This window comes from Epinephelus lanceolatus, chromosome 17, assembly GCF_041903045.1.
Source record: "Epinephelus lanceolatus isolate andai-2023 chromosome 17, ASM4190304v1, whole genome shotgun sequence".
NCBI classification, from domain to species: Eukaryota; Metazoa; Chordata; class Actinopteri; order Perciformes; family Serranidae; genus Epinephelus; species Epinephelus lanceolatus.
Window position 1 is genome coordinate 41,342,702 of NC_135750.1, and position 25,756 is coordinate 41,368,457.

The window sequence follows — 25,756 nt, forward strand, 5'->3', positions numbered from 1 at the left end:
CATCAACAACACTAATACCAATCTAACCATTGTTATTCTGTCAAGTGTAACGCCAATTCCGATGTTTGATCTGTCACTCTGAGCTAACTGAGCTAAACTCTTCGTTTACATATTCTGCCTGGTCTGAGCCGCACGTGTGCGGCTCGTAATGTTACGGTTGTAGTGATAGCTAGGGTAATAACATCTGCCATGTGCAATTCTGAATGTTAATTTTTCAGAATACATACCGGCATTAGTAACATTACAAGCCAGAGTGACAACTCAACGTAACCTGAACCTGACCCCATCCTTTCATCTAGCTACCAACGCCGTCAGTCATGGAAAGGGAAACTACAGAGAGCTAACGTTAGCCTGCAATGCTAGGAGCACAACGTCTGGACCTAATTGAACACAAAGCGCTCCCACATGTTTCTTGGTGCAGCATAACGCACCAACTCATAATATTTCAATAATGTTGCATGATTGAAAACGAGGGGATAATAAAACAAACGCGTTACTTACAGGTTGAGCTTCGTTCCCTCCTCCTCGGTTCTCCATTTTGGGTCCGGGACCAGGTCTCACTCTGGTACTATGGCGCTGGAGACCTTATAGTGATTCAACAGCGCCACCCAGTGTTGTGGAGTGCCAATTGCGGGACATTTGTTTGTGGATCAGAGTGCACACGAGAAAAACAAACAGGAGGGAGGAATATTACTGCCAAAAGTCACGTGGCTGTTTTTCTGGGCGTAGGATTGTTTTACGCGCGTGAAATTTTTTTGTAGATTTTTTTTCTGGTTGTAGGATTGTTTTGTGGTTGTAAAATTGTTTTGTAGCCGTATAATTGTTTTGTAGTAGTAAAATTGTTTTGTAGTGGTATTTTTTTTAGGTGAAGGATTTTGTTTTTCTCTTGAAGAAACATTATTAGTGTCAGAAGCATGGTGTATTTGTTTGATAGGTAAATTTCCTATTTGCAAAACAAATACATTAGTTTGTGAATTGTGTTTTGTATTTGCAAAACACAGTAAGTTTGTTTGCGAAACGGTGAACGTGCGTGAAACGCTATTGCCTGTTTGTGGAGTTTTGGCATTAATTTCACCCCATATCAGTCTCAGTGGAATGATTGACTCTAAAACCAAAGTGCATACGATGTAGACCAAAATTGCTAGTGTTAAGAAATGTAGTCAGTTGTTCAATGACGACCTTCTCAGCAACTTTTGAGAGTACCGGCAGTGTGCTTATAGGTCTGTAGTTACTGGCTTCAAGGCGGTCTCCAGATTTAAAAACAGGCGTGACAATGGCACATTTCCAGTCCTCAGGAAAAAGACTCATTTTAAAAGACAAATTAATTAAATGAGTAATAGGACAAGCTAAGATATCTTTGTGTGACTTAACAAACTTGGTGTCAAGATGAAAAGCATCTCTACTTTTGGAGATTTTTAAGAAGCTGATGATTTTTTGTACTGACACATTTGTTTCTATCAGTTCAAAAACCTGGTCTGTTGTGTCCAATGAAGCAATATCCAGTTCCCTTGGTGAAATTTTTTTCCCAAGTTCACATACAGACTCAGAAAAAAAATAGTAAAGGCAGAACCAACGGCACAATTATCTTCAATTAACTCTCCCTGTACTTTTAATGTGAGATCACCTAAAGATTTTGGATTCCTCCTTATGAGATCATCTATGTTTTTCCAGATCATTTTATTGTTGCCTTTTGCCTCATTCAATATATTGACATAAAAACGAGATTTCGCTAACCTTAGCTCTTGGATAACTTTGTTCCTTAGGCCTTTATAGAGCAGCATGTCAGTGTCTCTTCTAGTTAATTGCCTTCCTTAATGCAGCATCTCATGTAGTTTTCATCAGCTTCCACAAATTTACATTAAACCAAGTTGTTTTTGTTTTTAGGTTTTATCTGAATACTCACATTGAATCTATCCCTCACAGAATTAATTTTGTTAGTGAAAGTGTCACACTCATAGTCCAGATCTTCAGAGGATAGTACATCACCCCAATTCAAACTGTTAATTTCACTTGATCTGATTTTGTGAACACATAATCAATATAATACAGCTTGCCCTTTTCAAACATATTTGAAATATAGTTCAAAAATACTGTCGTACATTTGGGCCAGTACGTAGCATAGTACAAAGTAAGCATGTACATAAGTGACTGAACGATAGAATGTATAAAAGTAAAGGTTAAGTGTCTGACATGAACATCTTTGTGTCCTCTACAGATGCAATGGCTAATCCTTCTCCTGCAAAGAGTATGGGTGACCCTGGAATTACCCCACTGTCTCCTTCACATACTCAGGTGACTAAGTTCTCTTATGCATGTTTTCTCATTACTGTAACTATTGTTACTCTGTGCATGTTATGCTTTCTATGTGTGTATAAGGGATGTAAAGGTACACAGATGTCACTGTCCGGTTCATAGTCCTGTTTAGGAGTCACAGTTCAGGTTTGGTTCAATATTATTATGACATGTTGCATTGTGATGAGTATTGCAGTAGCATTTATTGCAATATATTGCGATTTACTACCTTTTTTCAAATGCAAATTACGTCCTCAATTAAAAACTTTGCCATCGTCTAATGAGATAAAGTTTTCAGTGTGTTTATCTCACTCCAATCATTTTTATTGCAGCAACGTGTATCTAGTGGACTGAAAAAGAAATTTATTTTATTATTCTAGTAGGCTACCAAAAGTTGAATTTGTATTTGTAATTTTAATAACTAATAAAATAAGAAATGATACTTGGCGTTGGTGTATTGATATGATATTGCCAGGCAAAATATCACTATACTGTGCTGTATCGATTTCTCCCCCCACCCCCAGATTTTACTGCAGTTTGTGACACACTGTCTCTTGTCCATTTACAGTCGGCTCTATGTGTTGTCATGGATACACTGTACACAAACTGGTCCATCCGTCCATCTGTCTGTCCCATCCTTGTGAACGTGATATCTCAAGAACACTTTGAGGCAATCTCTTCAAATTTGGCACCAAGGTTGACTTGGACTTGAGGATGAACTGATTAGATTTTTGTGGCCATTGATCAAAAGTCAAGGTTGCTGTGACCTTGTATTAGGGCTGGGCAGTATTCGCGGTGACGGTAACATACCGCAGTAAACATGAGCCGCGGTACTGCTTTTGTGGTTACCATCATACCACAGTACTCTGGCTACGGCAGCAGAACGGGGCCCAGCCTGCCTGCCTCACGCACCTCCCTCGCTACGTGATGGAGGTGGCCTGGCCAACCGCACCAAACCCAGGCCCGCAGGAGAAGGGGGCCCGGGAGCCACCGGCCCTCCCTTTTCCCTCTAACATTTATACATAATATATAACGTTTTATACACAATTATAGATGGATTAGCAACCATTTTACTTCTGAAGATAAATAGTTTCGATCCTAGACTTGTATGGCTTTTTAAATTGTTTTATTTAAGGTGTAAAAAAAAAAAGAGAGAAGACGATACCGCGATATCATACCGTCACCGCATCCCCCCAAAATAATACTGTGATATTGATTTTAGGCCATACCGCCCAGCCCTACCTTGTATCCATGTCATTCTCGTGAACCCAATATCGCAACAACAGCTTGAGGGAATTTCTTCAAATTTGGCACAAACGTTCACTTGGACTCAATGATTAACTGATTAGATTTTGGTGGTCAAAGGTCAAGGTCACTTTTATCTTGTCTGTCTAGTTCTTGTGAATTTGATATTTCAAGAACACCTGGTGGGAATTTCTTCAAATTTGGCACAAATTTTTACTTGGACTCAACAATGAAATGATTGGATTTCAGTGGTCGAGGTCGCTGTGACCTTGCATCTGTCTCATTCTCATGAACAAGATATCTCAAGTCCTCTTGCCATTACTCAATATCATATCTCAGGAACAGAAGGGGAGACATTTGGTCAGATACTTAATTGGTGACATTCATCTCAAAATTATGCTGATTGTGTAAATCCTCTGTGTTGTTGGGGGAAGATGTGTGTGAAGCATTCATGTAATCACAGACATGGATGTAAACTTTAAACTTGACTGGTGCATGAATAGCTGTGGGGCAGTAATTCTAGTTGGATATGCACAAATATCGCAACACTGACCTTTTCAAGAGGCTGGTTGAAGGAATGAAAGAGGGAGGCTGTGTTCACACAGCTGACGTGATAAACAGCCTGTTAGAACACGTCAATCAGAGTATGCATGACTGCATGCCAACAGGAATGTTAGTGGAATATTCTTTTTCAGTAGCCACGTAAACAGCTCAGTGGTAATATTGTCTTAAGTTGAAATAAAGGCAGAAACGTACTCAGTGTTAGGACACAGGCCACCAAAGACTGGGTGAACATATTTTATGAACCAGTGACTCCTCCGCCCCCATGCAGCTCTCTATCAAGGCATGCGGGAATAAGCTGTACACGTTTTGGTGCTGCTGTGTGTGTGTTCACATCTGTGTTAGGCTGTGATGATGATTTGCTCTTTTCAGTGAATGTTGCTGTTGATCGCTGTTGGAATGTAAATGCAAATGTTATAGCCTGAAGTGCTTGTGTGTGTACATGTCCTAACCCTGTCGAACTGTACATTCTCTTTGTACAGCAAAGCGACACAGACCAGGTACCGTCGGGGCCGTCCTATGTGGTGGTAGTAGCCATTGATTTTGGCACCACATCCAGCGGTTATGCTTATGCCTTCACTAAGGAGCCGGAGTGCATTCACACTATGAGGTAGGCCAGCACTGCAGTGCAGACACTGACAGTCAAGAAGTGTGGGGGTGGGCTGAAGCTACATCAACATATGTACTTTGCTGATAGTGGCATACCTTCTTTGAACACAGTTAAAAAAATGCAATCAACATGAAGGTCTTATATTGCTATTCTCTGAATGAATTGGTCAAATCAGGTCCTGAAAATGTACCTTTGCAATCAGCTCACTGTGAGGGATCGGGTCCGACATAAACATATTATGTCTTAACAAAGTTAGAAAAGTTATTTTTTGTTGGTTTGTTTCATTTGAGAGATCTCTGTATTCTTTAATTTCTGGTTTAAAGTGGGCATGTCTCAGTCTGAAAATTCTGGTGTGTACACCTGGGCACCAATCAGGTTCAGCAATATTTGAATGAAAAACTGATGGTGTGTTTGTTCTCTGTCAATTAAATCTGATCAAACCACATCTTCACAGTCTTGATGAATTGGAGCTGAATACCATAAAATGGGTTTTAATTTAACTGTAGCTTATTTACCACCACAGCACAGAAACAGCACTTATCAAAATCACCAATGACCTCCTGATTGCAGCTGACTCCGGACTTTTATCCATCCTCATCCTCCTAGACTTGAGTGCAGTCTTCGACACCATCTCCCACTCCATCCTCCTCAACAGACTGGCATCCATTGGAATATCCAGCACACCCCTCGACTGGTTTAAATCATATCTCACTGGCCGCACTCAGTTCATTCAATTAAAATCCTTCACGTCCCAGTCATCTCCCCTCTCCTCCGGTGTTCCCCAGGGCTCTGTCCTCGGTCCCCTCCTCTTCATTATCTATCTCCTAAAATGGGTTTTAATTTAACTGTAGCTTATTTACCACCACAGCACAGAAACAGCACTTATTAAAATCACCAATGACCTCCTGATTGCAGCTGACTCCGGACTTTTATCCATCCTCATCCTCCTAGACGTGAGTGCAGCCTTCGACACCATCTCCCACTCCATCCTCCTCAACAGACTAGCATCCATTGGAATATCCAGCACACCCCTCGACTGGTTTAAATCATATCTCACTGGCCGCACTCAGTTCATTCAGTTAAAATGAAATCCCAGCCATCTCCCCTCTCCTCCGGCGGTGTTCCCCAGGGCTCTGTTCTCGGTCCCCTCCTCTTCATTATCTATCTCCTCCCCCTTGGCCATATTTTTCGAAAACACAGTATACAGTTTGATTGCTATGCGGATGACACCCAGCTCTATCTCTCCACCAAACCCACCTCCAACCTCCTGCCCACCTCCCTCTGTGTCTGTTTACAGGACATCAAATCCTGGTTCTCCATCAACTTCCTCAAACTGAACAATGATAAAACAGAGGTTCTCCTCATTGGTTCTAAGTCCACCCTCACAAAAGCTAGCAGTTTCTCCATCTCCATAGACAACTCCACTGTTTCCCCCTCCTCTCAGGTTAAGAGTCTGGGTGTCATCCTCGACAGTACGCTATCATTCCAAACACAAATTAATAACATCACCTGGACTGCATGTTTCCATCTTCACAATATCAATCGACTTCGTCCCTCTCTCACACCCAGCAGCACCGCCGTACTGGTCCATTCCCTCGTCACCTATCGTTTGGATCACTGCAACACTCTTCTGACTGGTCTCCCCCTCAAATCCATCCATAAACTTCAACTGGTCCAAAATGCTGCTGCCCGGATCATCACCAGAACACCATCCATCCAGCACATCACTCCTGTCCTCCAAAATCTGTTTATCATTCGTTTTTCAAAATAAAACCAAATATGAAAAACAAAATGACTTGTTTTTCAATATTTGTCTCCAGAACCAAAATGAAAAAACGGATAACGACTCCTTTTCCGATTTCCGATTTTCTGTTTAAATGGAAAATGGAAAAAACGGATAACGGGTCGGGTTCATGCGGATCAATGCTATAATTTCGTGTAGAGTTTCAGCTTTTTGCGGTTTACACATGGCCATATGTTTGTGAATGTAACCATGTGTACAAGATGTGTATATAATATAGATAAAAATGTCTGCACTCTTATACAGTGATTTCTTTTTTCTACACCAGGTGATGAAAGCAGCAGTAGTACTGACAACAGGAGCAGCAGTGATGAAGACTCTGATGGAAATCACGATGCTCTTCCTAGCACCAGTGTTCTAAGTGAAAAGCTTGAGCTCTGTTTCACATTGGATTATAATAGTTGGTGTTATAGTCAGGACATTGAAAATAATTGTGTGGCATCAATAAAATCTACATACCTGAGACGGGAAAATGTGTTTTAATATTTTTTTATTTTTTTTTTGTACCATTTTTTTCCATTTATTCCTGTTGTTGCTAATTTGTATCATACCTAAATGTATATCTATTCTATGCACACACTCCCACTGAGGAAACACTGGAGTTAAGAACTAAACTATGATAAATGGCATAAAATATTAAGATGTAGGCCTAACATAAAATACTTTCATGATTAAATAAATTAAAACATATAGCCCACAGTAGATAAAAGTAGAACATGCTAAAAGTAACTACAATAATAGGCTAAATAGTATCTAAGCAATAATTAAGTGTCTAAACAATAATAAATTGTATCTAAGTTATCTATTAGGCTACCATTCCACTATGTAAATAGATTTTAAAATTTCAATATAATTTTAATATTATTTTTGCTTATTTCATTGTTGTTATTATTGGTTTACTTTTGAGTAGTATTGTATTGTTTGAGGATGACTCATATTAGTAACTATCTACAGTAAAAAAAGAAAAAAAAACAAGCCAAGAAACAAATAAAAATCATTTTATACACTGGGCCAAAAAACAACCTGATCTCACAGAAATAGGTGAAATGACCACGACCTCTTAACACCGCATTCCGTCGTGGCAGCACGAATTGGGTTGAAATTACGTGCCGGTACCACGGAAACAATGCCAATGTAAAGTCACTTAGGATCCATTGTCGGATTCCCTGATTCAATAATGTCCTGAATACACACAAAAACACAATAGTGTTCTTGCAAATATATTCCTCTGTTATAATTTCCCACCTATAATAATAATAATAATAACATGATAGTTCGGCTGTACTAGATATTTTATATAGATCTATTCAAATATTCAGTCCCTAAAATGCCGTTTCTACAGTACTAGCTAAATTATCTGAAATTAACCATCATCCTTACTTTTTCTTAACATATTTCATCTAGGTGCAGTGTCATTACTAGATCGTCTTTTCTAGACATTTGACATATTCAGTAGATGTATCTTTTTACGATTCTATTTTACAACAAGCCGCAAAAAACCTACCATCCCAAAAATACCATTCTTAGAGTACTATCTAAAATATCTAAAATTAGCCAACATCCTTGCTTTATTTCTTAACATAGTTCATCTAGGTGCAGTGTCATTACTAGTTCGGCTTTACTAGATGTTAGATATATTCAGTAGATCTATCTTTTTACGACCCTATTTTACAAGCCGCAAATAAATCTACCGTCCTAAAAACGCCATTTCTAGCGATCTGAACCGGTCAGTGGCGAAAAAAAAGCACTTTTAATGCGCAAACTTATACGGGACGTATTTGCCCCCGTTACCATTTTAGCTCGTTTCGCGGCTCCGGTTGCATCCGCCTCCCTCAATACTGAACCAATTTTAGAACGAGTTGTAACCATGAATCATATGCACACATACACATGGGGAAATAGGGCCCAGGTTGAAAAATACTGAAGTTGTCCTTTAGAACACTGGTGCTAGGAAGAGCATTGTGATATCCATCAGAGTCTTCATCACTGCTGCTCCTGTTGTCAGTACTACTGCTGCTTTCATCACCTAGTGTAGAAAAAAAGAAATCACTGTATAAGAGTGCAGACATTTTTATCTACATTATATACACATCTTGTACACATGGTTACTTTCACAAACATATGGCCAGGTAATCTATTTGGCCTGTTGCTTTAGGATAGCATGAAGTGGGGAAATAGAGAATGGGGGAATGACACGGGCCGCAAGCTGGGATCAAGCCCACGACCACTGCGGCGAGGCGGTGCCTCTGTGCATGGGGTCTGTGCATGCTGCATACAGACGACACTCCTGACCAGGTGATGAAACCTGCCGACGTGGTGTAGGTGTGTAGTCTTCATCACTATCCCCACTGTCAAGGTAGCTGTCGTCACTTTCGACTGGTGGAACCCTGGTTTGAAGTCCACCTGGTTGCTTCCCATTGAACATTGATGCATTCATTTTGTTCTGTGTTGTGGAAAAGTACAAAAAATGCATTTATATCCCAGCATGCTACTTTTATAATGTTTATAGAACTTAACTAGAGTGGCATTTCCCAAAGAAAATGCATGTGAGTGCTGAAATCCACCTAAATACAGCATTATTTTTATGCTGCCGTTATGGCTGAATGTGGCGAATTCGCAAGTCGCAACAAACATAAATCTTCAAATAATGTAAAAATTACTCGCCACATGAAGTCTATTCCAATATGTCAGCTGTAGAAGCAAACAGTAAGCTGGCACGTATTGTTACCTTAGCACAACTTACCTCATATTGAACAATTTCTCCAAATTTGCAGCCTCCACATGCAGCGGTTGTTAGCCAAAGCGTTAGCTTCCATGAACTGGATGTAGTTGTCACTCCGACCGGTCCGACAAGAAACCAGTGCTTGCAAAAGAAAAAAACTTGCCTTCCGGAGAGATGAAAATATTGAAAGTGCATGAAAGGCCTGAATCCGGCCCATTATCTGTTTATTCCATTTTCCATTTAAACAGAAAATCGGAAAACGAGTCGTTATCCGTTTTTTCATTTTGGTTCTGGAAACAAATATTGAAAAAACAAGTCATTATTTTGTTTTTTCATATTTGGTTTTATTTTGAAAAACGAATGAACGAATGATACACGGATTCTCTATCAACTCCACTGGCTTCCCATACAATACCACATCCAATTCACAACCCTACTGCTCATATTCAAGGCCATCCATAACCTCGCTCCTCCATACCTCACTGACCTCCTCCACATCCATGCACCCTCCTCCTCAATCAGCCTCACTGTCCCTCCAGCCTTCCTGACCACCATGGGGTCCAGAGCCTTGAGCTGCTCGGCCCCCCGCCTCTGGAACTCCCTCCCTCCTGATATCCGAAATATTCAGTCCCTGGACACTTTCAAATCCAACCTCAAAACATATCTGTTTAAACAAGCCCATCACTGCTAAATGTGCTGTGGCTCAGAGGTAGAGCGGGTCGTCCACCAATCGAAAGATCAGCGGTTTGATCCTAGGCTCCTCCAGGCTGCATGTCGAAGTATCCTTGAGCAAGATACTGAACCCAAAATTGCTCCCAATGGCTGTTCCATCGGTGTGTGTGTGTTAAAACTGAGTAGCAGGTGGCACCTTGTATGGTAGCCTCGGCCACCAGTGTATGAATGTGTGTGTGAATGGGTGAACGTGACTCGTAGTGTAAAAAGCGCTTTGAGTGGTCACTACATGACTAGAAAGGCGCTATACAAATGCAGGTCCATTTAAATGTCATTGCCTGCTGCTAACTTTTTCAAATGTTTTATAATTGCTGCTGTGTTGTTTTTTTTATGCTCTATGTACAGTGACCTTGAGTGTCCTGAAAGGCACTGATAAATAAAATGTATTATTATTATTATTATTATTTAGTCATTAATATTCAATGTCACAGAGAAATACTTAAGTCTTGAAGGAGGAGAAGCTTCAAAGTGGAATCAGACAACTTTTATAGCTACCAGGTACTTGACACATCTCCTTTGTGCTTTAAATGGAGCCTTCATTTTCCATACCTGGTGGCAGACAGATTTGCACAGTATAAGGGAGGCTTATAGGGAACCAATCTAAACATAGATGGCATCATTTTTCTAAAGCTATTGCTTTGTACAATCAACAGTGACTTCATTATGATAAGTTAAGGCAACCTGTCTATTTCCACTTTAAGTGCAACCTTTGAGTGATTTTAAAGCCCTGTTCAGACCAAAAATTCATGAGGAAACAAGACTGTTTTAGAACATTACAGAGAAAAGTTGCAGCGGTGTGATCTGGCCAGTCTGAGCTTGACTCAAGCCGACTGATGGTGTCACCTGCAACTCAGCTGGTGAAATCGCTGGCGGCTGGTTTTAGAAGGTAAAGCCCTTCACCTGTTTCTACCGCCAATCGGCTTGTAGTGAAGTCTGCTGGTCAAGTCAAAATGACTACAGACGACATGACTGCCTACTGCAGCAGTTGCTCTGTTTGCACCAAGCCCTCTGTTTCCATCCTAATGGTTTGCCGGTGTGGGATGGTAAGTCGCTGCTTCTGCTCACTGTATGTGCTTATGCCCCCCCACATGCACACACATTCTCATTGACTGATTTATTGCCGCTGGTTATTTATATGACTGTGGTGTATTTATAATGAATACAGTCCATCTGATGCTGGTTTTGTTTCTGTTTTTCAACGTTTCATCACTGCTACAAATGCAACTGAGCCAGTATCTCGCTATCCTCATTCTTATCTTAAGAAGCAACAAATTATATTCAGCCACAAAATGAGCCTGACAAGCTGGAAATCAGAACGGACGTACGGAGAGTTGTTGCATAGAAATGATACACCATCTCATCTAGTTGCACTGGTGTGAACCAGCAGGTTTTTAGAACGTTGTAGAATGCCACATTGCAAGTAATTGTCTGTTTCAACTTGTCACGTCACAAATCCTTGGTCTTAACTGGGCTTAAGAGAACTTCTTGTATTCACTAATTGGACATAGTGGGGCGGCATAGCTATAAAATCGTTAATTTTTGTGATAAAAACACCAAATTTGGCACGTGTTGACGAATATATTTAGAACAAATCTGGATATTGGGGCATCAGAAACTCGCCCCCTAGTGGCCAGAGCAGGCAACCTGCCCATGGACCCGTCCCATTAATTGGATCCACTCCAAAATGTAATGGCTTCTAAGTCGGACCATGCTACATGCCTCCACCAAGTTTTGTAAAAATCGACTGGACGGTTTTCACGTAATCCTCATCCAAAAAATGAATGGAAGTGAATGGGCAGCCATGTGTGGGCAGCCCGTGGGCACGCCCCCTGAGTTGGATCAACACCAAAATTTAATGTATTCTAAGTTGGCATGTGTTACATCCCTTCACTGAATTTTGTGAAAATCAGTCAGGCAGTTTTTGTATAATTCTGCTAACAAACATAAATTGGGTGGCATAGCTAAAAAAAATTGTTCATTTTTGCGATAAAAGCGCCAAATTTGTTACATTTATAGCTTAATATACTGGAATAGAACACTTTGGTCATACCCCCAAGCTGCTGTTACCATGTTTCAGCACCACAAATATAATTTAGAGACCAGTTAAAGTGAAAAATAGGTTTAATTCTAATGTAGGACAATAGTAAATTAAAGACATCCAACACAATGGTGAGATTTATAGTTATTTATAAGGCCATTTAACAATGTTCAGTAAACATACTTAACAATTACACTGTAACAGTTTGAACATATGATATCTAACTAGTGCAGCCATTTGCAGCAATGCGGAACCTTAATAATAGAGCTGTTTTTACAATGAGGCCTTGAATATTATGAGAAAAGAAGAAATAAAGGGGGAAAACATTCATAGATCACAGTGTCACTGTCACTATAATCAGGAAGCCATGAAATTGGTATTGGATTATTTAATACTCCTTTTCTTTTAATCTTCATGTTGAATGCATATTATCCTCTGTAGATTTTAAACTTTTTCTCATGTGTTAATTCAGGATATCTGAACACTAGAGAGCACAGAGCAGTGTAAGTGAAGAAACTGCATAGAAATATCAATGCTGGGTATTTGTAGAAAAATAATCCACTACCAATTTCATGGCCTCCTGATTATAGTGACAGTGACACTGATCTATGAATGTTTTCCCCCCTTTTTTTCTTCTTTTCTTATGATATTCAAGGCCTCGTTGTAAAAACAGCTCTATTATTAAGGTTCCAGATTGCTGCAGATGGCTGCACTAGTTAGATATCATATGTTCAAACTGTTACAGTGTAAATGTTAAAGGGCCAGTGTGTAATATTTGGCATGGTTTATTGTCAATCTGAATCTGAATCTGAATATTCTACCCATTAATATATTTATATAAGTGTATAATCGCTATTAAATAAAATTTGTTTGGTTTTCGTAGCCTTATAATTATGCTTTTATATATATACAGTACAGGCCAAAAGTTTGGACACACCTTCTCATTCAATGCGTTTTCTTTATTTTCATGACTATTTACATTGTAGATTCTCACTGAAGGCATCAAAACTATGAATGAACACATGTGGAGTTATGTACTTAACAAAAAAAGGTGAAATAACTGAAAACATGTTTTATATTCTAGTTTCTTCAAAATAGCCACCCTTTGCTCTGATTACTGCTTTGCACACTTTTGGCATTCTCTCGATGAGCTTCAAGAGGTAGTCACCTGAAATGGTTTTCCAACAGTCTTGAAGGAGTTCCCAGAGGTGTTTAGCACTTGTTGGCCCCTTTGCCTTCACTCTGCGGTCCAGCTCACCCCAAACCATCTCGATTGGGTTCAGGTCCGGTGACTGTGGAGGCCAGGTCATCTGCCGCAGCACTCCATCACTCTCCTTCTTGGTCAAATAGCCCTTACACAGCCTGGAGGTGTGTTTGGGGTCATTGTCCTGTTGAAAAATAAATGATCGTCCAACTAAACGCAAACCGGATGGGATGGCATGTCACTGCAGGATGCTGTGGTAGCCATGCTGGTTCAGTGTGCCTTCAATTTTGAATAAATCCCCAACAGTGTCACCAGCAAAACACCCCCACACCATCACACCTCCTCCTCCATGCTTCACAGTGGGAACCAGGCATGTGGAATCCATCCGTTCACCTTTTCTGCGTCTCACAAAGACACGGCGGTTGGAACCAAAGATCTCAAATTTGGACTCATCAGACCAAAGCACAGATTTCCACTGGTCTAATGTCCATTCCTTGTGTTTCTTGGCCCAAACAAATCTCTTCTGCTTGTTGCCTCTCCTTAGCAGTGGTTTCCTAGCAGCTATTTGACCATGAAGGCCTGATTCGCGCAGTCTCCTCTTAACAGTTGTTCTAAAGATGGGTCTGCTGCTAGAACTCTGTGTGGCATTCATCTGGTCTCTGATCTGAGCTGCTGTTAACTTGCGATTTCTGAGGCTGGTGACTCGGATGAACTTATCCTCAGAAGCAGAGGTGACTCTTGGTCTTCCTTTCCTGGGTCGGTCCTCATGTGTGCCAGTTTTGTTGTAGCGCTTGATGGTTTTTGCAACTCCACTTGGGGACACATTTAAAGTTTTTGCAATTTTCCGGACTGACTGACCTTCATTTCTTAAAGTAATGATGGCCACTCGTTTTTCTTTAGTTAGCTGATTGGTTCTTGCCATAATATGAATTTTAACAGTTGTCCAATAGGGCTGTCGGCTGTGTATTAACCTGACTTCTGCACAACACAACTGATGGTCCCAACCCCATTGATAAAGCAAGAAATTCCCCTAATTAACCTTGATAAGGCACACCTGTGAAGTGGAAACCATTTCAGGTGACTACCTCTTGAAGCTCATCGAGAGAATGCCAAGAGTGTGCAAAGCAGTAATCATAGCAAAGGGTGGCTATTTTGAAGAAACTAGAATATAAAATATGTTTTCAGTTATTTCACCTTTTTTTGTTAAGTACATAACTCCACATGTGTTCATTCATAGTTTTGATGCCTTCAGTGAGAATCTACAATGTAAATAGTCATGAAAATAAAGAAAACGCATTGAATGAGAAGGTGTGTCCAAACTTTTGGCCTGTACGGTATATATAGCAAGGGCCTTGCTTTAGAGAGGTCGCCATCTCGCGCCGCCATGTATGTACGGCAGACCGAGCGGACAATCCAGCCAGCCAGAGAACGCGTTTCGCGTGTATAAATGAACCAACGAAGACAGCGGAAGGAAGGAAGAAGGAGGAGGAAACAGCAGAGAGTGTTAGTAGTTCGTCGACAGAGAGTAGTGAAAAGTTTTTTTAGTTATAAAGTTTGCGAATGGACCACACTTACCACGCAACAGGAGAGAATGAACCCGAACCGTTATCTGCGAGGAAAAGAAGACGCAACTTCACTCCTTGTGATGCACTCTCTGCGGCGCTTTCCCTCCTGATGATATATCTCCCCAGCGATGGTAGCAGTGAATCCCATTCTGTGCATTCCGCCTCTCTTCTCGCCCGCTCAGCATCAAACACATGGAGTTCCTCATCTGTATGCTCCGGCTCAAACAGGTATGGCTCTGGGTCTGTGTCCGCTACAAGAAACTCTTCAAAATCGCGTTCAGAGTCATCCATTGCAGCTACTATAGTCCGGAGATCCGGCTAAATAAACAGCTGAGCACTGTTTACCGGCTACGCTGTCAGTCAGTGTGCGAGCTGGAGATTCAATCAATTCAATCAATCAATTTTATTTATAAAGCCCAATATCACAAATCACAATTTGCCTCACAGGGCTTTACAGCATACGACATCCCTCTGTCCTTATGACCTTTGCAGCGGATAAGGAAAAACTCCCCAAAAAAAAACCCTTTAACAGGGAAAAAAAAACGGTAGAAACCTCAGGAAGAGCAACTGAGGAGGGATCCCTCTTCCAGGACGGACAGACATGCAATAGATGTCGTACAGAACAGATCAGCATAATAAATTAACAGTAATCCGCATGACACAATGAGACAGAGAGAGAGAGAGAGAGAGATGCAGGTAATGACAGTAGCTTACAACAACATTATTGGAAGTAATAATATTATAGTTATAGTTCTATACATCTTGCTAACTCGGCCATTCTGGATGTCACTAACTCGGCTTCTTCTCTGGAGCCTTTGTGCTCCACTGTCTCTCAGATTAACTCATACCGCAGTGGTGCCTGGACAGCGTGACGTGTGTGGTTGTGCTGCTGCCGTGGTCCTGCCAGATGCCTCCTGCTGCTGCTGCCATCATTAGTCATTAGTCATACTTCTACTGTTATTATACACATATGACTATTGTCACACAAGTATACTGTCAGATATTAATACATACTTTCAACATATTGTACCACAGTAGCCAGAACTATAACTATAATATTATTACTTTCATTAATGTTGTTGTAAGCTACTGTTATTACCTGCATCTCTCTCTCTCTCTCTCTCTCTCTCTCTCTCTCTCTGTCTCATTGTGTCATATGGATTACTGTTAATTTATTATGCTGATCTGTTCTGTACGACATCTATTGCACGTCTGTCCGTCCTGGAAGAGGGATCCCTCCTCAGTTGCTCTTCCTGAGGTTTCTACCGTTTTTTTTCCCTGTTAAAGGGGTTTTTTTGGGGGGGAGTTTTTCCTTATCCGCTGTGAGGGTCTTAAGGACAGAGGGATGTCGTATGCTGTAAAGCCCTGTGAGGCAAATTGTGATTTGTGATATTGGGCTTTATAAATAAAATTGATTGATTGATTGATTGATTATAGTTCTGGCTACTGTGGTACAATATGTTGAAAGTATGTATTAATATCTGGCAGTGTACATGTGTGACAATAGTCATATGTGTATAATAATAGTAGAAGTATGACTAATGACTAATGATGGCAGCAGCAGCAGGAGGCATCTGGCAGGACCATGGCAGCAGCACAACCACACACGTCATGCTGTCCACCGCTGTGATATGAGTTAATCTGAGAGACAGTGGAGCACAAAGGCTCCAGAGAAGAAGCCGAGTTAGTGACATCCAGAATGGCCGAGTTAGCAAGATGCAGTAATAGAATACGAGAGAGAGAGAGAGAGAAGGAGAGAAGGTGCCCGGTGTATTATAGGGGGGTCCTCCGGCAGACTAGGCCTAAGTCAGCCTAACTAGGGGCTGGTACAGGGCAAGCCTTAGCCAGCCCTAACTATAAGCTTTATCAAAGAGGAAAGTCTTAAGTCTAGTCTTAAATGTGGAGACGGTGTCTGCCTCCCTGACCGTAACAGGAAGATGATTCCACAGGAGAGGAGCCTGATAGCTGAAGGCTCTGGCTCCTGATCTACTTTTGGAGACTTTAGGGACCATGAGTAACCCTGCGTTCTCAGAGCACAGTGTTCTGGTGGGATAATATGGCACTATGGGCTCTCTAAGATATGATGGAGCTTGACCATTTAGAGCTTTATAAGTTAACAGTAGGATTTTAAATTCAATTCTGGATTTTACAGGGAGCCAGTGCAGAGAAGCTAAAACAGGAGAAATATGATCTCATTTCTTAGTTCCTGTTAGTACACGTGCTGCTGCATTCTGAATTAGCTGGAGAGTTTTTAAGGACTTACTAGAGCTACCTGATAATAGAGAGTTACAGTAATCCAGCCTTGAGGTAACAAAAGCGTGGACCAATTTTTCTGCATCTTTTCGGGTCAGGATATGCCTAATTTTCGCAATATTACGCAGATGAAAAAATGCAGTCCGTGAGGTTTGTTTTAAATGAGAATTAAAAGACAAATCTTGATCAAATATTACTCCGAGGTTTCTTATGGTAGTGCTAGAGGCCAGAGCAATGCCATCTAGAGAAATTATGTCATCAGATAAAGAGTCTCTGAGTTGTTTGGGGCCAAGAACAATAACTTCAGTTTTGTCTGAATTTAACATCAGGAAATTGGTGCTCATCCAAGTTTTTATGTCTTTAAGGCAGTTATGGAGTTTAGTTAATTGATTACTTTCTTCTGGCTTCATCAATAAATACAACTGAGTATCATCCGCATAACAATGGAAATTTATAGAGTGATTTCTAATGATGTTACCTAAAGGAAGCATATATAGAGTAAATAGGATTGGTCCGAGCACAGAACCTTGCGGAACTCCAAAACAAACTTTGGTACGTAAGGATGATTCATTATGAACGTCAACAAACTGAAAACGATCAGATAAATAAGATTTAAACTAGCTCAGTGCAGAACCTTTTAGGCCAATTAAGTGATCCAGTCTCTGCAGTAGAATTTGATGGTCAATAGTGTCAAACGCCGCACTAAGATCTAATAAAACAAGTACAGAGACAAGTCCTTTGTCTGAAGCAATCAGAAGGTCATTTGTAATTTTAACTAGTGCTGTCTCAGTGCTTTGATGTACTCTAAATCCTGACTGAAATTCCTCAAATAAATTATTATCATGGAGAAAATCACACAGCTGGTCTGCGACTACTTTCTCAAGGATCTTTGACATAAAGGGAAGATTAGATATTGGTCTATAGTTGGCTAACATCTCTGGATCCAGGGTGGGCTTTTTTAGTAGAGGTTTAATTACAGCTACCTTAAAAGACTGTGGTACATAGCCTGTTAATAAGGATATATTGATCATATCTAATATATGAGTGTTAACTAAAGGAAAGACCTCCTTAAGTAGCCTAGTTGGGATGGGGTCTAAGAGACACGTTGATGATTTAGATGAAGAAATCACTGCGGTCAATTCTTGAAGAGAAATTGGGGAGAAGCAATCTAAATATATATTAGGTCTTACAGCTGTGTTTGAGGTTAGATGGGTACTATCTGAGGACAGGAGGTCATGAATTTTGCCTCTAATACTTAGAATTTTGTCATTAAAAAAGCTCATAATATCATTACTGCTAAGGGCTAAAGGAATACAAGACTCAATAGAGCTTTGACTCTCAGTCAGCCTGGCTACAATGCTGAAAAGAAACCTGGGGTTTTTCTTTTTGTCTTCTATTAATGCTGAGTAATAGTTTGCTCTGGCATTACGGAGGCCCCTCTTGTAAGTTTTGAGACTGTCTGTCCAGATTAAACGAGATTCTTCCAGTTTGGTTAATCGCCAATTCCTTTCAAATTTTCGCGATATTTGTTTTAACTTACGGGTTTGAGAGTTATACCAAGGAGCGAACTTTCTTTGCTTTTTTAACTTCTTTTTAAGAGGAGCTACAGAGTCAAGTGTTGTTCGCAGCGAGCCTACGGCGCTATCGACAAAATGATCAAAGTCAGTACAGGAAACCTCTGTTACTGAGGGACTTGGTATTGAATTTAACGACGGAGTAATCTTTTCCTTAAATTTTGTGACAGCACTATCTGATAAACATCTAGTATAGTAACTGTTGCTGAGTGGCGTGTAATCGAGTAAAAATCAAAAGTAATCACATAATGATCCGATAGCGAGGGATTCTGTGGAAAGACTTTTAGGTGATCAATTTCAATTCCAAATGTCAGAACTAGATCGATGGTATGGTTAAAACAATGAGTGGGTTCATGTACACCCTGACTGAAGCCAATGGAGTCTAATAATGAGATAAACGCAGTAGCCAGGGAGTCATTATCAACGTCGACATGAATGTTAAAATCGCCTACAATAATAACTTTATCTGATTTAAGAACTAAACTGGATAAAAACTCTGAGAATTCAGATACAAATTCAGCATACGGGCCAGGAGCACGGTACACTATAACAAATAAAAGTGGCTGCGAGGTTTTCCAGGTCGGATGTAACAGACTAAGAACGAGGCTTTCAAATGAATTATAATCTAGTTTAGGTTTAGGGCTGATTAACAGACTAGAGTTAAAAATGGCTGCAACTCCCCCTCCTCGGCCGCTGCCTTGAGGAATGTGGGTATTATGATGACTGGGAGGAGTGGACTCATTAAGACTAACATATTCATCTTGACACAGCCAGGTTTCAGTGAGTAAATCAATATGATTATCTGATATTAATTCGTTTACTAACATTGCTTTACTATAGAGACCTGATATTTAACAGTCCGCATTTAATTCTCCTGTTTTGTCTTTCTGTCACAGAAGAGGTTTTAATTTTTATGAGGTTGTTATGCACAACTCCTCTTTGTTTAATTTTAGATTTAAATAATTTAGGTGGTCAGGGGACAGACACCGTTTGTATAAAACTATGAAAACTATGGCTGGGTAACTGAACTAGAAGCTCAGAGAGGCGTATAGGACTGCGTCTCCGAGTCCTGGTCTCAACTCTGGGTTGTCAGGGATTTAAATTACTAATAACGTTTGCCAGGTTCATAGAAATGAGAGCAGCTCCATCCAAAGTGGGATGAATGCCGTCTCTCCTAATAAGACCAGGTTTTCCCCAGAAAGTTTGCCAATTATTAACGAAGCCCACATTGTTTGCTGGACACCACCTGGACAGCCAGCGATTAAATGATGACATGCGGCTAAACATGTCATCACTGGTCAGATATGGGAGGGGTCCAGAGAAAACTACAGAGTCCAACATTGTTTTTGCAGATTCACACACCGAGGCAATATCAATTTTAGTGACCTCCGATTGGTGTAACCGGGTGTCATTGCTGCCGACGTGAATAACAATCTTATTGAATCTACGTTTAGCTTTAGCCAGCAGTTTTAAATTTGATTCAGTGTCGCCCGCTCTGGCCCCAGGGATACATTTGACTATGGCCACTGGTGTTGCTAACTTCACGTTTCTCAGAATAGAGCTGCCAATAACCAGAGTTTTATCCTCAGCGGGTGTGTCGCTGAGTGGGGAAAAGCAGTTGGAAACATGAACAGGCTGGTGGTGAGCCGTGGGCTTCGGCTTGGAGCTGTGCTTCTGGCGAACCGTAACCCAACCTCCCGGCTGAACGGGAGTTACCGGAGGACAGTTAGCAGAGGCTAAGGCTATGCTATGTGGCTCCGCACCGGCTACAGGGGGCTGGCTAACTACCGCAGCTACTGAATGGTTTTCCATGGTGCGGAGCCGCGCTTCTAATTCACTAAGCCTCGCCTCCAACGCAGCAAATAAGCTACACTTATTACAATTACCACTGTCGCTAAAGGAGGCAGAGGCATAACTGAACATTTGGCACACTGAGCAAGAGAGAGCAGAGGGAGAAGCCATCGCTTACTGTAAAGCTAATGTAGCTACCAAGGCTAGTAACGTGCAAACAACAGCTAAGAGATTAGCGAGAAAGTCGTAGAAAGGAGGAGAGCTGTAAGTGCTTAAACAGAACTAGTGTGGGTTAAGACTTGAAGTAGACGTTAAAGCAATGTTAAAACAACTTAAGTGAGAAAGCAGGCTAGTAGAATTCACCAGAGCAGTACAGAGACACTGTCACAGAAACACCGGAAATGACACAACTCGCTTACCGCAATACGTCAGCGTATCCTGAGAGGCTGAGATTGAGCAGAGAGGGGAGGGGGTCCCCACTCGGTATGGCAAACGAGTATGTGTGTAAAGTTATGAAGTGTGTCTGTTACGCTAGAAGAGTCAGAGTTTGGGACGGAGTCTTTTACCTCCTGGAGTGTTACCGGAGTTTCTGGAGTGCTCAGATAAACTGGCCTTTTTCCCGAACGCTCCTCTGGGCTCCTGCTCGTGAGGGATTCATTACAATATCGTAACATGGTTTAGATTTCTAAATAAACATTCACCTCATCTCTAGATAGACCTACTCCTGAAAAAGTCATGCGCAAGGCTTTTTGTCCCTACGAGGCCACCGTCATTTACCCGACAGGAGGGGTGAGTGAGTGAGCCCTGCAATCTAGAATTTGACCACTGATGTCACTGTTTTCAACCCATTTTACACAGTGGCCCTTTAAGTATGTTCACTGAACATTGTTAAGTGGCCTTATAAATAACTATAAATCTCACCATTGTGTTGGATGTCTTTAATTTACTCTTGTTCTACATTAGAAAGAAACATATTTTTTCACTTGAAGTGGTCTCTAAATTATTTTTTTGGGCGGGTGGCCAAAGTGTTGTATTCCAGTATATTAAGCTATAAATGTAGCCTACCAAATTTGGCGCGTATCGCAAAAATGAACAATTTTTTAGCTATGCCGCCCAATTTAAAAGTTTGTTAGCAGAATTATACAAAAACTGCCTGATTTTCACAAAATTTGGTGGAGGGATGTAACATATGCCAACTTAGAATACATTAACTTTTGGTGTTGATCCAACTCAGGGGGCGTGTCCACAGGCCGCCCACATGTGGCCGCCCATTCATTTCCATTCATTTTTTGGATGAGGATTACGTGAAAACTGTCCAACCGATTTTCACAAAACTTGGTGGAGGCATGTAGCAGAACTTTGAAGCCATTACGTTTTGGAGTGGATCCAATTAGCGGGACAGGTCCATGGGCAGGTTGGATTCAATTGCCTGCTCTGGCCACCAGGGGCCGAGTTTCTGATGCCCCAATATCCAGATTTGTTCTAAATATATTTGTCAACACGTGCCAAATTTGGTGCTTTTATCACAAAATTGAACGATTCTAGAAAAATATTGAGCTATGCTGCCCCACTAACATGGTAACAAACATCAGTGGGTTAATTGTCAAAAACAGACCCAAAAATGCATGTTTTCCACAATGACAATATTTTGAACTATTGGCATGGCCCATTATCACTACAAAATCCAAATAACAACCTGTTTCCACCAAAATTAGAGTGTGGACGCAGGTCTTAAAAGCATGGGCAGACCTTCTAAAAATGACCGCAACAGACTAGAGCTGTGTAGTGTACATGGCTCTGCAGCAGAGAAGACTTTCTGTCTGTGTGTATTTTTTTTTTACGGTGCGTCAAATCGACGTCACAGACAGGCCGGAGAACAGATAATCAGTAGACAGTAGTATGAGACAGCAGCACAGAGGAAAGAAAATTTTACAGTGATCATGCAGGCGGGAATGTGTTTTTCGCAGTGGGGTGATGTGCAGTGGTGTGTTCGCACTTATATGAGGCAGCTGCCAGCTGCAGACCTCTGTCTGAGACCATCAAACAACAAAACCTTTTTTTTTTAAGTGAAACATTATGCTAAAGGGGATTTTTTAAGCCAAAACATGATCTGGTCCAATAATCAAGTAGACTTTTTTTGCCTATACATAACCACATGTTTACCACATCATTGTTGAAATGTAAAGTTTCAAGATATCCACTACGTAGTCCTATATACAGACCCCGGAGATCTTGCCTCCGGAAGAAGAGCGGAAGAGCCCTGGTTTCCGGTTGTAGGCTGTTTGTAGTCCGCGTGATATTGACCAACCACGTTTGAGCCGGCTGCAGTTGTTGCCAGGTTAAACGGTCCGTGCGGTGAACTAACGAGGCGGAACATAATTGGCGTCACTGCAAACTCTGAATCCATGGCAATGGTTCAGCATATTTACTTATATATAAACGGAAGTCGGAAACGGAAATTCACCTCTTCCGCCCAAATCAAACCGGAATGCCAAAAAATCAGGGGTCTGCCCCGAGAGGCTGTATTGCCATCTGCCGGAAGTCAGACGGCGATACAGAATACAGCCGATGGGTTCCAAGTAGGGGTTGTTATGGTCTGGCTCTAAGACCATTATAAATAAGGAAACACATGGGGAGTTCCATAAAAATAAGTAATTTATTTTAACAAAAATTCAAGAATAAACAATATAACCAAGATAATGCAAAACTAAACTATACAAAAACTAGGGAACGAAGTAAATGCAATCAATGCAGCATGATGCCAGGGGGAAAAAGAAGAGACACCAAGTTCCCAGGAGGGCGGGTTTTAAAGGGCTGAAGACAGTGGCCAGCTGCCTCCAATCACCACGACCAATCAAGCCACCAGCACTCTGAAACAAAAGAACACAAACACAAACACCAACAACACTAAACCCTAGTGGAGGCCCTGGGGCCATAACCCCCCCCCCCCATCCCCCCCCCCATAAAGACAGGGTCCCAACCCTGGACCGCTACAACCTACAGTATAAATAAACTGCAAAAAATTTACACAATTACTCATCATTTTGTTTCTTCATTTCATTATACACTAATGCATTTCAATTAACACTACAATTCCAAAAATTACATTCTACTCAAAATACAGAATCACCTCAACACTTGTTCACCTGTCCATCCGTCACCTTGTAGTTCATATCCAATCCCAGCTACTGGTACCTTGAAGCGATTTAAGAGAAAGACAGAAACATACAAGATGAAAAATGAAGACACATGAAACAATTATTGGCATGGGGCTCTAGACAGAGCATCCGCAACTATGTTGTCTTTTCCTTTAATATGCCGTATCTCCAAAGAGTAAGATTGAAGAAACAAGCCTCTCATTTGGACAGCGTAGCGAGTTCAAAAAGGTCAAGGGATTGTGGTCTGTATAAACAACCACAGGCCCTGAACCCACATACACTTCAAGTGTTGCAAAGGCCAAATCAAAGCTAAGGCTTCTTTTTCGATCACAGAATAGTTTAACTGAAGCCTGTTAAACTTTCTGGAGAAAAAACTTACAGGTCTGTCGACACCAAACTCATCCCCCTGAAGCAGTACCCCATCTGCGCCCACAACTGGCATCAACCTGGAGTTTGAAAGCCTTATCCATACAAGGGGCAGCCAGGACTGGAGCATTACAGAGGACCGTCTTCACACTCTCAAAAGCCTTTTGACACAAAGGAGACCAAATATATTTCACATTACCTTTGAGCAAATCCGTCAGAGGTGCAACAACAGTGGAAAAGTTCCTACAGAAGCCCTTGTAGTACCCAACCAAACCCAGAAACCTCATCAACTCCTTTTTTGTTGCGGGTAGCGGATACTCATCAATTGCCTGCACTTTTGCCTTCAGGGGACGCACTTCACCCTGCCCCACCTGCTGACCAAGGTACGTTACTGTCGCCCGAGCAAACTCACACTTCGCCAAGTTAACAGTAAGACGCGCCTCAGCCAAGCGGTCGAATAGTGCCTTCACACGCTGCATGTGGCAAGACCAAGTATCTGATTAAACCACAACATCGTCCAAATACACTGCACAGCCTTCCAAATTGCCAACCACTTTATTCATCAAACGCTGGAAGGTTCCCGGCGCATTACGCAAACCAAAAGGCATGACAGAATAAGAATACAGCCCAGTTGGAGTGATAAACGCTGCTATTTCCCGTGCCCTTTGAGACAAAGGAACCTGCCAATAACCTTTCAGGAGATCAAATTTCCTAATAAACTTAGCAGCACCAACCTGGTCAATGCAGTCATCCATGCAAGGCAAAGGATATGAATCGGGTTTCGTAACACTGTTATCTTTCCTGTAATCAGAGCAGAACCGAGGAGTGTTACCTGATTTTGGCACAAGCAAACAAGGGACGCCCAGCTTGAAGATGATGGCTCAGCGATACCATTTGCCAACATATACTCGACCTCAGAGTCCAAAAATTTACGCTTCTCGGGGTTGATGCGAAAAAAACACTGTTTTATTGGCTTTGTCTCACAGACATCAATGTCGTGCTCCACCAAGTGAGTACGAGACGGAACATCTCCAAACAAACTCGGATACTGACCGATCAGCTCTATCAACTCAGTGCGCTGCGTCTCAGACAAATGACCTACAACACCATTCAAATTGGCCAATACCTCAGAATTTTTAAGCCTACCTGTTAACAACGCCGAGTCATTATTTGGCAAACCATCCTCACACGACACTTCACTACACGTTGGAACTGTGTAACCAACACACACTGGATGCGCAACATCCAACCGCACACTTTGCTGCAGAGATGCACAGGGATGATATGCCTTCAACAGATTTATGTGACAAAGTTGGTGATGCTTACGATGCTCAGGCGTGGCAATGAGGTAGTTTTGCTCTGAAAGTTGTTTCACTATGGTATAGGGACCCATGAACTTGGCTTGGAACGGTGAACTAACAATAGGTAACAAAGCCAACACTTGGTCCCCAGGGCTGAAAACACGCTGCTCAGCTCGCCGATCATACAGACGTTTCATTTTCCCTTGTGCAGAAGTCAATTTTTTCGTTGCCGATGCTGTAACAGAGTACAGCCGCTGTCTAAATCTGTTTACAAAATCAATTAAAGTTTTAGGTGGCTCAGCCTCCCTCCAGTTATCCTGCAGAGCAGCTAACGGCCCTCACACAGTATGACCAAAAAACCTTTCTTGCAGCCAGCAGTAACCACGGCAACCCATCCTCCCAATCAGCATTCATTTGCACACAGTAGGCACGTAACAACGACTTCAACGTCTGGTGGAAACGCTCAAGCACACCTTGGCTCTGTGCATGGTATGCAGAGGACTGGTTAGGTTTTACTCGTAGCTGTTCTAAAACCTGCGCAAA

At 41.5% G+C, this 25,756-nt stretch overlaps 1 protein-coding gene across 4 annotated transcripts in view; it reads left to right on the forward strand.

Annotated features, from left to right (window-relative positions):
* The window catches only part of hspa12a (heat shock protein 12A), a 224,453-nt gene that overhangs the window by 103,920 nt on the left and 94,777 nt on the right, over nucleotides 1–25,756 (forward strand). For 3 of the 4 annotated variants that reach the window (XM_033612830.2, XM_033612828.2, XM_033612829.2), the window contains exons 2-3: nucleotides 2,216–2,292; nucleotides 4,581–4,708. The exons of the other annotated variant lie outside the window; for it this stretch is intronic. In XM_033612830.2, the coding sequence (XP_033468721.1) occupies nucleotides 2,216–2,292; nucleotides 4,581–4,708 (205 nt within the window). The remainder of the gene's footprint in view (nucleotides 1–2,215; nucleotides 2,293–4,580; nucleotides 4,709–25,756) is intronic. 4 annotated transcript variants of the gene reach the window in all.